Source organism: Enhydra lutris, unplaced genomic scaffold, assembly GCF_002288905.1.
Source record: "Enhydra lutris kenyoni isolate GAN:26980312 unplaced genomic scaffold, ASM228890v2 scaffoldscaffold9, whole genome shotgun sequence".
In the NCBI taxonomy this organism is placed as follows: Eukaryota; Metazoa; Chordata; class Mammalia; order Carnivora; family Mustelidae; genus Enhydra; species Enhydra lutris.
Window position 1 is genome coordinate 3,403,336 of NW_019154093.1, and position 18,560 is coordinate 3,421,895.

General features: G+C 55.6%; 1 protein-coding gene across 1 annotated transcript; it reads left to right on the top strand.

Moving 5' to 3' along the window:
* The first annotated feature begins 1,029 nt into the window (after nt 1-1,029).
* LOC111143370 (serine incorporator 2) lies at nt 1,030-18,166 on the top strand. The gene is made up of 10 exons (XM_022497069.1): nt 1,030-1,068; nt 9,251-9,412; nt 10,190-10,383; nt 10,814-10,893; nt 11,283-11,420; nt 12,126-12,295; nt 13,994-14,084; nt 14,396-14,537; nt 16,859-17,077; nt 18,031-18,166. The coding sequence occupies exons 1-10, from the start codon at nt 1,030-1,032 to the stop codon at nt 18,164-18,166; spliced, it is 1,371 nt and encodes a 456-aa protein (XP_022352777.1).
* Nucleotides 18,167-18,560: the final 394 nt, after the last annotated feature.

Sequence of the window (18,560 nt, forward strand, 5' to 3'; positions counted from 1 at the left end):
GGAACAGTCCTGGGCACAGTTAACAGCCTGGTTCCATGAATCACCCAAGGGGCAGTCAGGCCGGATCTCTGGCCCCAGGGCCAGCTGTGAGGCACTTAGACTTCCTGCCCTAACATTATCTGTCCAGGGTTGAGCGAGGAGAGGGCTGGAGGGTAAACTGAGAATAATTACAGAGCCCCAATTCTGGGTCTCCCTCACCTACCTGTATGGGGCATTTGGCTGGGAATGTGACCCACCCACCCTTCTGACCTCCTTAGCGTAGCTGGGGGCCAGCGTTTGGGCATCTTTGGGGAGCAATAAGCCAGCCAGCAGGAATGGCTCAGGGGAACGTGTGGACCAAGACAGGAGTCAGTAGAGCTTGAAGAAGGGGTGGGTGGAGGGAAGGATGGCTGAAGGAGTGTGAGGCCAGGGTCTTAGGAGAAACAGGGATGATGAGGAGCTCACATTTGTCAGGCATTTACTATGTGTTGGAACAGCCCCATGAGGTGGGTATCTTCATTTTACAGATGGGGAAACTGAGGCTCCAAGAGGTGAAGTGAATTGCCCAAGTTTCTTTATCAGATCATGCACCATACAACACCTATGTATTGGGTGGAGGCTCTACGCCAAGGAATTTGGGGTGACCATCACTTGGCTTCTGCCCCTTGTGAGGGGACAGTGTTGTAGGGTCGCGCTGTGGCCTCATTGGGGTTCGAACCCAGGTCTCGGTATTTCCAAAACCTCGCTTTGTAACAAGGCTTGAACCTGGGGCAGAGTCGGGTACCGCTGCACGCCTCACATGGCCGCGGGAGTCCCAGGCCCTGTCACTTTCCCTACCAGTCTTTCCGGGCGCACCTGCCCCAGGTGAGTCCCCGGAGGCTCCGAGAGTGGCCGGAAAGCGGCGAGAGGCTTCGGCAGGTGGGGCGGGGCGGGGGCGGGGCGGGGCGGGGGGCGGGACTCGACCGGGGCGGGGCGGGGCCAGGAGCGGGCGCCCGGAGCCCCAGTGATTCCGCCGCCCGCGCCCCGCACCCCGCGCCCCGCGCCGCCGCCATGGGGGCCTGCCTGGGGGCCTGCTCCGTGCTCAGCTGCGTGAGTCCTGACCCACCCGCGCGCCGCCCGCTCCTTCTTCGGCCCCGCACTTTTGTCCCGTCTTCTTCCTCCACATAGTTTCTTCTTTTTTCTTCCTCCAAACTTGTCTTTCTGGGCCCGCACCCCGCCACCGCGCCCCGCGGGTCCCCCAGTCCCTCGGTCCTCCCACCCCCATCCCGGACCAGCGGGCGCCGGGGACAGCTGGTGTCCGGTGCTCAGGTTACCGCGGGGGAGGGGTTGGGGCGCGCCCGGGTGGCGGGGCGGGGGGAGGGGCGGGCCTTGGGAGGGCTCCCCTCCTGGGGACTGGGGAGACTGAGGCCCGTAGCCCGGGGTGGGGGTGCGCGCTGGGGCCCCACCTCGCCCAACTTGGGGACATCCTAGCCGTCCGCCTGTTGTCTCTCTCAGACGTTCTTACTTCTTTGTGTGGCCCGCCTAGTCCCTGCCCCACTCTGCAGTGTCTTTTTCTGTCCCTCTGGCAATCCGTCTTTCAGTCTGTCTCCCGGCCCGCCTGCCTCAATTTGCGCATTTATATTTGTCGGACATTTGTTTCTGTCCGTTTGTTTATCCCGCTCTCTTTGTCCGTCCGTGGCTTCTCCATCAGTCATTGCCTGACGGGTGTCCGTCTGTCCTATCGTCCAGCCTGTCTTTCTGCATCCTGGTCTCTGCCTCTTTCAGACTAACTCACTCTAAGTCCTGGGGACTTCCCCAGTGAGCCCCAGGCCTTTCCCCTCTAGGCCCGGGAGCCCGAAATGGGGGTGGAGAGGAAGCCCCCATCCGCCTTCCTAAGCCACGCTTGAGTGAGATGGTTTGGGTTGCCAATTGCCAGCAGGCCCAGCTCTGGCTTGGAAGACCCAGGAATTGAGGGAGGCTAGAGTGTGCGGGTGGTGGTGCTGGTGGTGGGGTACTGCTCTGGGGCTGCAGCCAGCAAAGGGGAGGAGCTGGGAGGCCCCTTTTCCTTTCCCTTTTCCCAGCCCCCTCTCCTTTCCCTCTTCCCCTCATTAAATCTGAGGTTCGTTCAGGCAGCTCCATCCCCCTCTGCCCTACACAAAGAGAAGCAGAGAGAAGAGGGGGGTCTGGTGGCTGCAAATCTCAGGACTTGCTTTCCTTTGTCCCTGATTCCTGTGTGTGTGTGTGTGTGTGTGTGTGTGTGTGTGTGTGTGTGTGTGGGCTGTAGGGTTGGTGAGCTTCGGGATCTGGAGATTACTTTGCAACCATTTTCTGAGAATGATATATGCACCGAGAGGCTCTAGAGTGGGCCCCTGGACTGTCTCTTGTCCTCTCTGGGCCTCCACTTACCTACCTGTGAAGCGTGTGTGCGCATGTGTGGGCCTTTGCCCACAGGAATGAAGAACAGGTCTCTGAGATTCCTTTCTGCCCAGTGAATTCTAAGTTTGGGCTGGGTCTGGCCAGGAAGGGTTTGCTTCCTGGTAGGGGAGAGAGCGCTTCCTTGAGGTTGACCAGTTTTCCATTTGGCTGGGCTGGCCTGGGAGTGGTCCATGTTGAGAGGCTGAGAGGCCACTTGCCAATTCCCTGTGCCTCTGTCTCCCCATCTGCCTCCTCCACGGTTCTGTTTGAGGAAGATCGAAAAGTGCCCCACCTACTTCCTGGCCACGGTGAGTGGCGCTATTATAACCTCCTAGAGAGTGGGTGGAGAATTCCCTTTGCAGCCTAAGCTGGCCACTGAGTCATGGAATCTTACAGCTCTGAGACCAGAAGGCACCTGACAGGCTGGCTCAAACCCTCAACAAACTGCGGCTCAGAGAGGTTAGCTGACTTCCCGTAGGATGCACAGACAACGGATGGGAAGCTGGGCAGTCAAGATTAAAATCTGATTCATGGTCCAGGCTTCCACCCACACCTTCCCTCCCTTCACATCCCGGGTGCCTGAGGGACAGCGCTGGTCCAGGGTAGAACTGGGAGGTCCACTTAATGAGTATCTAATGTCTGCAGGGGACCTGTCCCTCCTTTCAGTGGCCTCCCTGGGGCTTCTGACCTCGGACATTTACTGATTTCCTACCACATACCAGGCACTGTGCTGAGCCCTTGCCATGCTGTCTGGTTGGTTCTCTTGCCTGCCCTCTGACACAGTCGCCTCATCTCCGTTAATGATACCAACAGCAGCCATGACCAGGGCGTCCTCACTCAGGGCCCAGTGCTGTTCAGTGGTGGCACAAGCCAGCATGTGGTGAGCTCTGTGTGTGTGTCTTCTCGTTCACTTCAGCCACAGCTCCGGTGAGGCAGTTCTCTTGATTTCCATTTCACAGAAATGACAGACAGAAATGATCCAGACAAAACTGGATCAGAGAGGGAAGGTGATTTCCCCACAGCCACACAGTATTAAGTGGTACAGTTGGGTGTTACTGGACACTGATAACAACCTATTTCAGGGGCACCTGGGTGGCTCAGTCAATTAAGCAACCGACTCTTCATCTCAGCTCAGGTCTTGATCTCAGGGTTGTGAGTTCAAGCCCCGTGCTGGGCTCCATGCCCAGTGTGGAGCCTACTTAAAAAAAACAAAGAAACAACAAACCAAAAACAACCTGTTTCAACAGATATGTGCGCCATAGGAGGAAAGTTCTAGTAGGGGATTCCTGGGCATCTTTGGGGGAACATTCTGGAGTCTGTGGATCCAGGGAGAAGACTTCCAGGCATGACCCATTTGCATCTGCCCATCATGCCTTTCGGTCAGCATTTGTATTGGGCCAAGGGTGAGCCCTGGCTCAGAGGAGATAAGATGGGCCCAAGATGCAATGGGAGTCACCAGGCCAGCCAGCACTTGGTGGCCTGGACGGTGAGCAAATGCCTAGGGAGGGCCTTGTCTAATATCTGAATGCCATTGGATCTGTCTATGCTCTGCATTCAAGGAGCATGGAAGGGCAAAGGATGGGACTCAGATCCTGGCGTGGCCTCTCCCGGGTTGTGTGACTGCGGCCACAGTCCCCTCGCCCCTCAGGGGCAGAGAGTGAGGAAGTGGAGAGAGCAATGGTGCCTGTCTCTCAGCACATTGTGAGGATTAAGTGGGATGGAGAGGGGCACGCTGACATACTTAGCATGAAGCTGGCCTGCAGTGGCCGCTCTAAGCACCCCAAAGTGGGAAAGTGCTCCAGATCACATTCGAGGAAGTTGGGGATCAGGGACACTGGGACTGACGGTAGAGCCTGGGCTCTGAGCCACTTCACTGCCCTGCCCAGCAGCCCATCTTATGGCTGAGGAAACTGAGTCCCACAGCAGGGAAAAGAGACCTGTCTAAGGCTCTCCTCCAAGCTGGTGGCTGCGCCCAGACTAGGTGATCTATTAGTGCTGCCCGAGGTGGTGCGTGTGCCCTGAGTAGTTCGGGGGCCGACCTCTTCTCTGCTGGGTCTCCTCTGTTCCCCGGTTGGCTTGGCCAGTATTGGAGCTGTTCACAGAGTCTGCAAGGTGCACCCCATCCTTGCTGGGACCGGTTTTTTGTCCCAATTGTAGCAAAATGTACGTCACATAAAAATTTACCACTTTAGGGACACCTGGCTGGCTCAGTCAGCAGAGCATGCGACTCTTGATCTCAGGACTATGAGTTCGAGCCCCATGCTGGGTGTAAAGATTACTTAAAAATAAAATCTTTAGGGGCGCCTGGGTGTCTCCATCAGTTAAGCCTCTGCCTTCAGCTCAGGTCATGATTCCAAGGTCCTGGGATGAAGCCTCACATCGGGCTTCTTGCTCAGCGGGGATCCTGCTCCTCCCTCTGCCTGTCGCTCCCTCTGCTTGTGTTCTCTCTCTCTCTAGCAAATAAAAAAAAAAAAATAAAATAAAATCTTTTAAGAAATTTGCATTGTAACTTTTTTTAGTTTTCAAGAAGCTTGTAATTTATTTCATGACATATATATGATGTACCATGACATATTATATATATCAAATATATGTGTGTGTGTGTTTGTGTATATATATATATATATATATATATATGTATATATATATATATTTATATATATTTATGGTTATCGAGGGCGCCTGGGTGGCTGCCTTAGGCTCCAGTCGTGATCCCAGTGTCCTGGGATCGAGGCTCCCTGCTCGGCGGGAAGCCTGCTTCTCCCTCTCCTACTTCCCCTGCTTGTGTTTCCTCCCTCTCTCTGTGTCTCTCTGTCAAATAAATAAATAAACCTTCTAAAAATTTTTTTTAAATGGCTATCGATTTTCATGATATCGAACTGATATCATCCCAAATGAACGGTAGTATCCAAAAGGGGAAATATTGTGGGTTGAAACACACAAGAAAAGCTCTAGGCTCTGCCTCCTTTCCCTTGGTGTCTGTTCTGCTAGCTTGCTCTCCCTGTTCCTAGAGGTACTGGGCACCGCCCCCCGCATCTGTCTTCCATCTGTGGCCGAAGCGGTCTCCCGGTAATACAGATCTGATGCTCCGCTTCTCCTGCGCGATGCTTGCTCATTGCCTTCAGGAAAAGTGCAGACTCCCTGGCACGGCCCGTAGAGACCTTGGCCAACACTTGCATCAGCCTTCTGCCTTCTTCTCTTGATAGCTGCCCCTAAGAGAGTGTTTCTTGCAGTTTTGCCCGTGCTGTTGTTCCCTTTGTAGGAACATCTTTCCCTTCCTCACCTGGCTGACTTCTTACCCTTCCTTGAAAACGGATCCCTCCTTTTTCCCGATTGTGGTAACATACACATAACATAAAACGGACCATTTTAACCATTTTTAAGCGTGTGGTTCAGTGGCGTTAATTACATTCACGTTGTTGTGCGAATTATCTCCACCATTCATCTCCAGAACTTTCTCATCCTCCCCCTTTTGAAACTCGCTACCCGTTCAATGATAACTCTCCATGCCCCTGTCCCCAGCCCCTGGAAGCCCCCAGTCTACTTTCTGTCTCTGTGAATCTGACTGCTCTAGGTCCTCATATCAGTGGAATCAAAGGACATTTGTCCTTCAGTGTCTGGTTTATTTCATTTGCCACAATGTCTCCATGGTCCATCTGTGTTGTAGCAGGTGTCAAAATGTCCTTCCTTTTTATTTATTTATTTATTTATTTATTTATTTATTTTATTTGACAGATCACAAGTAGGCAGAGAGGCAGGCAGAGAGAGAGAGGAGGAAGCAGGCTCCCCGCTGAGCAGAGAGCCCAATGTGGGGCTCGATCCCAGGATCCTGAGATCATGACCTGAGCGGAAGGCAGAGGCTTAACCCACTGAGCCACCCAAGCGCCCCAAAAATGTTCTTCTTTTTAAGGCTCAGTAATAGTCCCTTGTAAGGGTATCCCACACTGTGTTTATTGATCATACATCAGTTCATGGACACGGGGGCCTTCTTCTACCTTTCGACTACTGTGAATAATGCTGTTATAAACATGGGTGTGCAGGTATCTGTCTGAGTCCTTGCTTTTGACTAATACCCAGAAGTGGAGGATCAGTTTATTTATTTATTTTTAAGATTTATTTTGTTTATTTGAGAGAGAGAGAGAGCACATGCACACACAGAGCAGAGGAAGAGGGAGAAGCAGACTCCCCGCTGAGCAGGGGGCCTGACTCGGGACTCCATCATGACCTGAGCTGAAGGCGGGCACTTAACCAACCGAGCCACCCAGGTACCCCTAGGTCAGTTTATTTGAAACAAAACAACTTTAAACTGTGGCCCCAACCCTAGCTGCTTCCCCCGCCTGCCTGGTGCCCCAGGAATGGTCCCGAGAACCCACATCCCTGGCTTTCGGGGCAACCAGAAGAGAGTGTGAGTGATCGGTGACAGCCTGTTCCCACCAGGCCAAACCACACATGGCTCCAGAGCTGTCCAGCTTGCCTCGGGGTGGTGAGCTCCTTGTCATTGGTGGTGTGTAAGCAGCAGAAGGCTGCCTTCTGGGTGATTCTTCATTAGAGAGAGGCCAGACCAGATGAATGCCAAGGAGCCTTGCAGCCTGAAAACTATAAGACCCAGGGCTTTCTAAGAGCCGATTCCCCATTCCAAGAACCAGGCTACTGCGAAACCGTGCCCAGTGTTTCGGTGTTGCTCTGTTGCTGCTACTCCCCTGAGTCCCGTTGTGGGTGGGAGCGTAATCTTAGCACAGGAGCAGTGTCATGTCTGCCTTGGCCTTTCACCTTGTGTCATAAATGTTAGTCTGTGTTGCCCTGTGTCCTGGTGACTTGTTTCTTTCCTGCCCCTGTAACGTTCCATGGAGTAAAGGGACCACCACGGGCCCCTGGCACAGGACATGTAGGTTATTGGCAGTCTCTTGAGATTCTAATAAGTTCATAAAACCCAAAGCTTTGTGCCTATTTTGGTTTTTCGTCTTAATCTAAAATTTTTCTAAATTTTTTAATTTTCTAAATTTCTTTTTTGTTTTTTTTATTTTTTTTAAAGATTTTTTTTATTTTATTTATTTGACAGACAGAGATCACAAGCAGGCAGAGAGGCAGGCAGAGAGAGAGAGAGGAGGAAGCAGGATCCCTGCGGAGCAGAGAGCCCGATGTGGGGCTCGATCCCAGGACCCTGGGATCATGACCTGAGCCGAAGGCAGAGGCTTTAACCCACTGAGCCACCCAGGCGCCCAAATTTTCTAAATTTCTTAATTCTAAAATTTTTCTCTTTTAGCAATAAAACCAGCTTTATTGAGGTAGAATTGATATTTCCCTATACTTTGTTACATGTACCCCTCTAAGTGTTACCTACACTTCTGCAGCATTCAGCGGAGATCCCTTGTAGGGACCACGATGTACGGATGGGCATTTAGTTATTTTAAGTTTCCCCCTAGTACTTTCTGGGTGTGAGCAGTGCCACAGTGAACTTGTGTGTGCATGTGTGTGTGTGCATATGCACGCATCTGTCCTCACCCCTGACCTCCCCACCTGTCACTCGCCACTTGCCCCCAAAGCTTTGGCCACAAGGGGCCTCTTTGTCTTCCTCCATCGCCCAGCTCCTGCCCGCCCCAGAGTTGCCCTCCACCTGTGCTCCCTCTGTCTGGAACACTCTTTCTTCCCCCTGCTCGGGGGAGGGCCCCCTCATTCTTCAGCTCAGCTCAAATGTCACTTCTTCAGGGAAGGGACCCTGCATCCCCAGTCTGAAGTAGGCCCCTGTCAGTGACACTCAGGGCAACAATGACCATGACCAGGGGAATGGTTGTTGGGTGTCTTTCTTGAGAGCTCTTGACTCTTACATACCTGGGTGAAGAGCTGGGGTTGTCTCAGGGAAGAGAAACTGGTAACCGGATGTGTTTGCATGTAGGTCCGGTCCCCAGAGGGGTCAGTCTGTTTTGGGATGCCAGCTGGGAATAGAGTGGCCTCACCAGGCCCCACATGATTTTAGCCGGCCCCAGGGAGGGTAGGGGCTGATGGCAGCTTGGGCAGCCGAGCTGGGAGAGGGGGAGGAGGCGGGGGGGAGGGGAAGACCGTTCCTGCTGTCCGGGACAGGGCCAGCCCCAGAACCGGAGATCACAGCCCCTCACGACTCTGTCTTCCATTCCTTCAGCACATGGTTATCCCAGGCCGACTGTTCCTTGCGGGCTTTACATGTGTCTGGGTCCACGCCAAACACATTACATTTGTTCAGTCCATAGTCCCTGAGCTCCTGCTGTGAGCCAAGCACCGTTCTGATCGCTGGGTCTACACAGCGAACCAAACCCCGGGCCCCGGAGGAGCTCACATGCTGGAAACGGGAAGTGGACAAACCTGAGTTAAAAGGGAAAGCCAGTCCCAGGGAGAAACGCTAAATCGCGAGGGGGAAAAGAAAGCCGGAGCACGTTGCAATTTAAAATTCCTGTGAAAAGTTGGTACTGTTATGATTCCCATCTTATGGAAGAGGAAACTGAGGTTCAGAGAGGTTGAGTGAGGTGTGTAGGGCCACTGCACAGCTTATACATGTTGGAGCTGGTCTGGAGCGGTCCATCCATGTATCCATGCATCCATGCATCCATCCATCCTTTACCATGCTGCCTCCCCCTACATAAGAAACAGCGTGACCCAACCTTTTCGAAGCTTGGTTTCCTCAGAGCCCTTTGGGGCTTGAACCTTCGATGGGATAATGTCTGAGGAGGAAGAGGGCACCCCTGCCTGGTCCAGGGGGGACAGGCTTGGCAAAGATCTGGAGACATGGAGAGGGCAGGTGGGGGGTGCTCTTGCTTGGCTGGGGAAGGGGAAGGGGGAGGGGGAAGAGGAGAGGAGGCAGGGAGTAAGGGGACCATCCCCCACCATGGCCCTGTCCTTCCCACAGGTGTCCTGCCTCTGCGGCTCTGCCCCCTGTGTCCTGTGTAGCTGCTGCCCCTCCAGCCCCAACTCCACCGTGACCCGTCTCATCTTCACGGCCTTCCTCTTCCTGGGGGTCTTGGTGTCCATCATCATGCTGAGCCCCAGCGTAGAGAGTCAGCTCCACAAGGTGAGGGTCCCACGGCAGGCAGGGGGGTGGGGCAGCCCGTGGGACCCAGCTCTCAAGTGCAGGCCCAACTGCTCCAGGCCTGGGGCAGAGGAGAGGTGCGATTTGAGGTCCCAGCTCATCGAGAAGGCTGGGCAGGAGTGTCCCGGGGGTGGTGATGGGGGCGTTTCTTCATGTGGGGAGGAGAGTTTGTTTCTCATAAGCCTGGGGTCCTTTGGAGATCTCATGGATCATAATTGTCCCCCACCTGGATGCTGGCCCTGGGCCGTGCTTTTCCCTCCTTAGTCTCGAGCCCTGTTTGGGGTCCTTAGTCTTCCCTTCATCCCAGCATCTTAGAGCCTGGCATAGGCCCGGGGCCATATCTGGGCCAGTGGCTCTGACATTTCAGTGTACGGGGAAGTAGGAATGCCTTGGGAGTGTGCTAGAAATGCAGACTTTCGGACTGCACCTCAAACACTGGTTCTGTCTGAGAAAGCCCTGGAATCTCACCTTCTCCCGGAGTCCCCGGGGGTTCTGGCGTAAGTGGTGGAGGGAACACTCAGTCCTGCTTCCCACAGTGCCGTGCGGTCCGGAGGCCATGGGGGCGACAGCAGGGAAGCAAGCAGAGAGTCATGATCTGTCACTGGGCCACGTGTCCCCATCTGTCCCCAGGGGCCACTCACAGGACTTCAGCGCCAGGGCTGGGAGGGGGTCCAGATGGCGGGGAAGTGGGGAGTCTTGGTAGAGTTGGCCCAGGGTTCTGCGGGCAGGGGGCCTTCACGCTGCTCTGTCTCCCCACAGCTGCCGTGGGTGTGTGAGGAGGGGGCCACAACGACGCCCGTCATCCTTCAGGGCCACATCGACTGTGGCTCCCTGCTCGGCCACCGCGCCGTCTACCGCATGTGCTTTGCGACGGCGGCCTTTTTCTTCCTCTTCACCCTGTTCATGATCTGTGTGCACAGCAGCCGGGACCCCAGGGCTGCCGTCCAGAACGGGTGAGGGCACCCCCCCAGCCTGCAGCCGGGACCCCCGCCGTAGTTTCTGCCCCCAGTCGGTCTCCAGCAGTCTCCGGGCCCTGCCCCCAGACTCGGGAGCCACCAGAGCACCGCGACCAGCTCATTTAGCTCTTTCCACTTCTCAGATGAAGAAATACAAGTCAGAAAGGGTGAGAACATGCTTAAGGCCACATAGCACTTAAGTGACACAGTTGGGACAAGAACCTGGGTGGCCACCGTCGCTCTGACTTAGTCCTTCCCTCTGTCCCTCAGGGATTTTTCTAGGGCCGGGACAGACTATGCTCATCAGACCACCAGAAAGTCCCTCTTCACTTGCTCCAGGACCTAGGACCTGATTTTGGGGGTAGGGTTCTGGGGGCCAGCCCTGGTCCCCTCCCCCCACTTAGCGCCCTGGTCTATCCCCCAACAGATTTTGGTTCTTTAAGTTCCTGATCCTTGTGGCCATCACCGTGGGCGCATTTTATATCCCTGAGGGCTCCTTCTCCAACAGTAGGTGGTCTTGGTGGGAGAGACTGGGTAGGGGGTGGTCCCAGGAGGGAGGTTGGGTCTCCAGAGGGAGGAGCACCAGTGGGGGTTGCGCTTTGCCTGGGTACACAGACCTCAGGCTGCTGCTGGCTGGGTAGGAGACAGCGCTCTGGTGTTTGGCCACATGGCCTTTGGGCGATATGGCGGGGGCTAGGAGGCAGGTGGGCGGGGCCAGCCTCACCCCTGCCCCATGCCCTGCCACGCTGCCTCTCCGTACATGCCTAGGGGGTCCCCGAGAGCATGGACATTGCTACTTCCCAGGCTCCCCATTGCAGGGTATGGCATAAAGCCTGGCCTTCAGGCTGCCCCCCCGCTGCCTCGCCCCCTCACCCCCGTTCCCTCTCCCCGTGCAGTCTGGTTCTACTTCGGTGTCGTGGGCTCCTTCCTCTTCACCCTCATCCAGCTGGTGCTGCTTATCGACTTCGCTCACTGCTGGAACCAGCGGTGGCTGTGCAAGGCAGAGGAGTGTGACTCCCGGGCCTGGTATGCAGGTGAGCGATGTCCGGATGTCTCCATAGCCCGAGCAGCAGTGGGTCCCCAAGCTGGAGGAAAGCCTCAGGGGGCATCTGGAGTGGCCCATGCCCTAGGGCGGCAGTGGAACCAACCGGGGCTGATGGAAGGAAAGGGGGATGTGTGTGGGCAGGGGCACCTGGTTCTGGGGTGACTTTGGGGGGCAGTAAGAGGGGAGCCGGACCGGAAAGGACTTGGCGGGGTCTAGTTCAGCGGTTCCTGTAGGATGGGCCTCACGCAGCCAGCCCAGACCAAACGGAAAGACACTGGGACCCTGAAGCTCCCAGGGCAGAGCAGATCCCTGCTCAGCTCCCTTTCCATTCTCCTGTGCTGACCAGGAGGGCTCAGTGAGGGGCCGGTTAGGTTTCAATGCCTCTCGAAAGCGGCCAGTCTCTACGATGAGAGAGCTGGGCTTCAGCGGGTCCCCGTGCGGCAAGTGGACTTTGTGAAAGACTCTTGTGTTCATTGTATTTCTTTCCATGGTTAACTTATTCATAGCAAGTGAGTCCTTTTAGTTCAAGATGGGGCCACAGCTCATCCAGGTGTTGGTGAGTGATGGACACTGATATCATTCCTTCGATGAGGAAGCCGCGGGCCCACACATGGGGCTGCCCGACAAGCGCCCCTCGAGGGTGGGGGGGTCTCTCTGCCTCCTGACCCAGCCTCTCGCCACCCCTCCTGCCCAGGCCTCTTCTTCTTCACCCTCCTCTTCTACACGTTGTCCATCACGGCCGTGACGTTGCTGTTCATCTACTACACTCATCCCGGCACCTGCTATGAAGGCAAGGTCTTCATCGGCCTCAACCTCACTCTCTGCTTCTGTGTCTCCATTGTCGCCGTCCTGCCCAAGGTCCAGGTGAGTCTGCTTGTCTCTGCCCGTCCTGACGCCAGGCCCCTTGGTGTGGGGGGACTTCTGGTAGGAACCTGGGGGTCTGGGGAAAGGCCATCAGTCATAGAGGCTCGGGCTAAGGGTGTGGGCTCCCGAGTTGGCCTCCTTGGCTTGGAGTCATAGCTTTCATGGCTACTTGCTAGGTGTCCTTGGGAAAGTGCCTTACCCTCTCTGTGCTTCTCTCTTCTCCCATGTAGAAATGAGGGTAATACCTATGCTTTGGAGTTATTTGCAGGATTGAGATAGAGTTTGTGAACCCAGAGAACAGGGCCTGGTCTATAGATATCTATCAGGCATTAACTATTGTTATCCTTGTTGTCTTTATGGAAATCGGGGGACCTTTAGGGAGGATCACGGAGTGACATCTCCCAGAGCCCCTCAGCAAGCGGTGTTGGGAGGTGCTGTTGCAGTCCCCAGTCCCAGACCCTCTGGCATAATGGGTGGCCCCCCCCCAGGTCATCGTGAGCTCTTCAGCAAGAGAGCCCTATGAGCCCAGCAGTGCCTCACAGTTGGGGATGAGATCTCAGCCCACTGAGGGTTTCACAGGTAGCCTGGGGAGCCTTTGAGTGTCTTTAGCAGAAAGGTGGGGAACCTCCCTTCTCATCTCAGCCTTTATTTCCCGGTGAGAAAACTGAAACCCAGAGAGGGTGATGCCTCTGTCCCAGCTCACACAGTAGTCAGTATTCATTCAGTAACGACTTCCAGAGCACTTGCTGTGTGCTGGGCTCTCTCGGAGATGTTGGGGTGTAGCTGTGAGGGGAGACTAACAGCAGCTCCACGACCTCTTCTGTCACGTAGTCCGGGCACCGCCATCATCCCCACTTTCCAGACCAGTAAGGGGAGGCTAAGAGGAGGAGAGAGACACGCCTGAGGTCGCACAGCTTGGGGGGCGGGGGGTGAGCTGGGGGCGGCGCTGGCAGATTGGACCCCAAGCCTGTGCTGCTTATCGAAGTTTGGATTCCTGTTTCCAAGCGTGTGTGTGGTGAGGGTGGGGAAGAACAGCTGGCAGGAGACGAGGCCAAGGGAGATAATTTTGGATCATACATGCTATGTGGGAAATAAAAGAGAGTAGGCAAAGGTGGGTGGGCCGGCAGGGAGGGGAGCGGGTGCTGCCGCGGGGGTTAGGGTGTTGGTGCCTCACTGAGAACTCCCAAGCTGAGGCCTGAAAGCCAAGGAGAGGCTGGCTGTGTGGAGATGTTGGGGAGGACCATGTCAGGGAGTGGGCACAGCGAGTGCAAAGGCCCTGAGGTGGGAGAGGGTTTAGTGGGTTCTGTGGACAGAGAGGAGGCCAGCTTGGCTGCAGCGCAGTCGGTGGGGAGGAGCTTGCTGGTGGGGGTGGGGGGCAGGTGGAAATGAAGGAGGAGCAAAGCAAGGAGGGCTTTAATTCAGAATGTAAACGGATGCCGCTCTGGGGTGGCGTTCTCAGAGGGGAGCGACTGGGATAGTCTGTTCAGAGAAAGAATGAGGACTCCACCTTTGAGTGGGCAAAGTGGGTGGTGGGTGGGTGGCCCAGGGGTTGTGTTCTCCTGAGGGGTGTGGGGTGGGATGGCTCTAGGGTGGCGGGGGTTCCTGAGGCCCCCCGGTGTGGTGTGAGTGAGCTAGGTGCAGGTGGGGCACCCCCCCCCAGTTCTGACGGGGCTCTTCCTGATGGACCGCTCTTACCAGGAAGCCCAGCCCAACTCAGGTCTGCTGCAGGCCTCAGTCATCACGCTCTACACCATGTTTGTCACCTGGCTTGCCCTGTCCAGTGTCCCCGGTGAGTACAGGCCTGGGTTTGGGGAAGCCTGGGCTCATTTCTGGGTCAGCAGCAGGCTTCCAGCGGGCTGGGGACCCTCACAGGTGACAGGGACATCTCAGCCCAGCCTGTACCCCCTCTTAGTCCTTCAGGGAGGTAGGAGGACCCTAGCTGTTCCTGGAACTCTTTCTCTGTCGTTTGTCTGCCAAGTTCTGTCTGTTGCTGGGATTTGGGTGGTCAGTTGTATGTCTGTCTGTCCATTTGGGTTGGCTCTCGACCCTTCCTCAGACCTGGCCTACAGGGGCTGAGGGGGACCATGCTCCCATCTCTAGACCAGAAATGCAACCCCCACCTGCTGACCCGCTTCGGCAACGGGACGATCCTGGCGGGCCCTGATGGCTACGAGACTCACTGGTGGGATGCCCCGAACATCGTGGGACTCATTGTCTTTATCCTGTGCACGCTCTTCATCGGGTATGGGGGAGGCACCTGACTTCTGGGGAGGCATCATACTGGGGGCCTGAGCGTGTGAGTGAGGGGAGGACATGGGAGCCGCGACCCCAAGGAGGACAGCCCTGTGCTCGTGCAGAATGGAATCCCTCTGAGGGTGCAGAGTGACTGGGCAGCAGGGGCACGGCTGGACACTGCCTCCTGGCCCAGAGCCCCCTTCTTGCACGCCAGCCTGGCATGTGTCCAGCTCAGTAGGGTGAAGGCACCTGGCTGGGACCAGGGAAGAAGACTGGACTGCGACCAGCCAGGGTGGGCTGTGTCACTCACCTGCTATGGGATCTCAGGGCAAGTGGCTTCACCTTTCTGAGCTTTTGTGATGGTGGAGGATGGTAACCTCCAATGCCGGGGGTGGTGGGGACCCCACAGTGTCACCTGGGAGAGGGCAGCTCAGACTGAATAGCACATAACAGCTTTTTTTTAAAGGAGCCTCTTAACAAGGGCTTATCAGTATGGACTCTGGAGCCAAACTGCCTGTGTTTGAACGTGGCCGTACCACATAGCAGCGGGGCGATCTTGGGCAGGTCGCTGCACCTTTCTGTGCCTTGGTTTGCTTATCTGTCAAACAAGGATAAAAATAGTCCCTACTTCGCAGGGTTGTGGAAGGGCGGTCGATGAGTTAGTATGCATAAGGCACTTAGAAAAGAACTTGGCAAGTAGTCGGTGCCAAATCATTGTTTGCTTTTATTGCAAATAACTGGGAGAGTCTGCACAGCTGGGGGGCTGCAAGTTAGTGGCTGTTGTGTAAGTCACCAGACCATAACACGAGTGTAACTGGCATGCACACCAAGTCCGGCGGACCCACAGCCAGCTCTGCAGGGCCCACGGCCGGCGCTGCTCTCTCCATCCCTGCATGGCTGCCTGGAGGAGGCCTCCACTCAGTTCCTCTGCCCTCCCGGAGTCGTCCCTCCATTCCGGACAGGGCACGTTTTCTTCTAAGCAGCACACCTGTCTCCCAACATTCTGAGGCGGTTTCATATTTTGTTTCGCCCTTTTTTCAAAGCCTGAGGAAGTCACCCTTTGTTGCCTCATTTGATGCTTTTCTCAACCAGGGAAGACTCAGATCCCCTCCCTGGTACAGATAAGGAGATGGAAGGTTCAGGAGGAGCGGCCCCCTGTCTGAGCCCGCATGGTGGCTGCAGAGCCCCCAGACTCAGAGTGGCGCTCCTGCTGCTCCCCAGACTCACCTCCCTGGACTGCGGTCACGGGGCTGTGCTTCTGAGAGCCCAGGGGCCTTAAAAAAGCATAGTGCTTTTTAAAGTTTTATTTATTTATTCAAGAGAAAGAGAGAGAGAGAATGCAGGAGGAGGGGCAAAGGGAGACTCTCAGGCAGACCTCCTGTGGATGCAGAGCCGGACACAGGGCTCGGTCCTGTGACCCTGAGATTGTGACCCGAGCCGAAATCAAGAGAGTAGGACGCCTAACGGACTGAGCCACCCAGGTGCCCCCTTAGCACACAGTTCTGAAAACCCAGAGAGCAAGGAAGCAGGGGTAGCCACAAGGGCAGGGACTGCTGAGGACGGCTGCCGTGCCCAGCCGTGTCACCAGGACCTGGGCTCCCAAGCGCTGGATATCAGCATGATGTCTGATGATGACTGGGGTCAGGAGAAGCTCCGCTGGTGACTTCTCAGCTTGGTGGGATGCGGGTGGGGTCCCCACCTCCTTCTGGGTCACTTTTTTCCCCCAAATGCGAGTTGGATTTTCAGAATTGCCCTTGTGTCTCACTCTATTAAATACTGTTAAAAACATCAAGACCTCATTACAGAAATGACCAAAAAAATCATTACTGCCGGTGGTTTTTTTTTTTTTTAATCATAAACATGAAGAAAGGGGACGTCATTAGTAAAACTACTCTAAAAGGAAAACAAACTTAATGGCAGATGAGTACTCTTCATTATTAATATGGTCAGTGGGTGCCATCCCGGGGATGGTCCCTTGCAGGACTGGGCACTCAGTACATATTTACGGGATTGGCAGATGGACAGCCTGAATAACAGCGCCTGTTTTTCTAGTTTATACTCTGTGCTGGGCACAGTGCTAAGGGCTTTACCTTATTACTGCTCCTGGCAGCTCTACAAGGGAGGTACTGTAACCCCTCATTTTACAGAGGCTCAGAGAGGTTAAGTGTCTTGCCTAAGGCCACATAGGAAGTGGAGGTGGCTTTCAGAGTCAGAGCAGTGAGTGGGTGGGCCCAGAGCCGCACCACCATGCCCACCCTTAGGACCAATGCTGTGGCTCACGAGGCACCCCGGGGCTTCCTCCCTGCCCCTCCCCTCCCTCCCCGACAGGCTGCGCTCCTCAGACCACCGGCAGGTGAACAGCCTGATGCAGACAGAGGAGGGCCAGTCGGCGCCAGAGATCATGCAGCAGCGGCAGGTGGTGGCAGAGTGCCGGGGCCAGGCCTACGACAATGAGCAGGACGGTGTCACCTACAGCTACTCCTTCTTCCACTTCTGCCTGGTACTTGCATCCCTGCACATCATGATGACCCTTACCAACTGGTACAGGTACACGAACCCAGGCCGGGCATGGACTGCGTGGGCTGTGCAGGGGCGTGGGCGCCGCATACATCCTCTCCCCTCCCCCCACCTCCCCCCCTCCATCCCTCCATCCCGGCTTCTCCTGATGCCTGCTGCAGGTTTGGCCACAGAGCGGTCTGTCTGGGACCCTCCACAGAGCCTGCCCGTCCAGGCCCCAGCTGCCAGGCCAGTCTGCTCAGTAGCTTGTGCCTTCCCTAAGTGCCTGAGAAAGGTGGTGGTGGGGCGTTTACAGGAGGGGACGCTGGGCCTGTGCAGGGCAGATGAGGCTTTACAGATCAAGAGTATAAGGTCTGAGTTGGGATTCGTGACTAGAGGGTTAGGATTTAGAGTGTGCGGTTAGAATTGGTTACAGGGTCAAGAATAGGAGTCCTGAAGTCAAGGGTTGGGGACTGGGGCCATATGAAGTCACAGATTTGGTTCTTCTGGTTAGAATTGGGGTTAGCAGGCTATAAAGCCAGGTTTGAAGTTATGAGGTCATGGAACTAAGATCAGAGTAACAAGGTCAGGGCTCAGGACTGGTGTTACAGAGTCAAGGGTTGGAATTAAGGTCAGAGATATCAGAACGTGGTCTTAAGGTCAGGGTTCAGGGATGGAGTTATAGGATTGAGGGTCAGAGTCAAGGTTGGAGGTCAGGACTAAGGTCAGGAGCTCTGGGGTCCCAAAGGCAGGGACCAGGAGACAGGTTATAATATTAGAGTCTAGGACTGGGGTCAGTGTTGAAATTGAGGTCAGGGTCAGGTCTGTGGTATTAATCAAAAGCCACATTTAAGGTCAAAGACAGAACCAAGGCCAAATATCAAAAATATCAGAGATCGGGGGCTAGAGTTACAGAGTAAGAGCCAGAGTCGAAGTCAGGGGTCACAACTGGGTTGTAGGGTCAGGACCAGGACTGAGGTCACTGGGACGATGGTGTGTTCCAGACCTGGCGAGACCCGGAAGTTGATCAGCACGTGGACCGCCGTGTGGGTGAAGATCTGCGCCAGCTGGGCGGGGCTGCTCCTTTACCTGTGGACCCTGGTGGCCCCTCTCCTCCTGCCAAACAGGGACTTCAGCTGAGGTGGCCTGCCCAACTGGTGCCTTGGGGCTCAGGGAGTCAGCCACACTGAGCCCCTACCCCAGCCCACCTCCAGGACTTGCTCCGGAGCTGGGCCCCCTGTTCTTAGTGCCTTTGGGGATGGGGAACCTCAGACCCAAACCTGAGCCCTACCTTCCCACTGCCTCCAGACCACAGAGCTGCCTCTTCCTTACCCTTGTCCCCCATCCCCTGCACTCACCCTCTTGGGAAAAAAGGGGCCCTTATTTTTAGGCTCTCCGGGAGAGGGATCCCGAGGAGACAAACCCTCAGAGCCATTCCCCAGGATGGGGTCCCCAGCACTGAGGCCCCGGGTGGTGCTGACCACATCCCCCAGGGCACAACGCTCCCTTCTGGGACTCCGTGCCTTACTGAGTC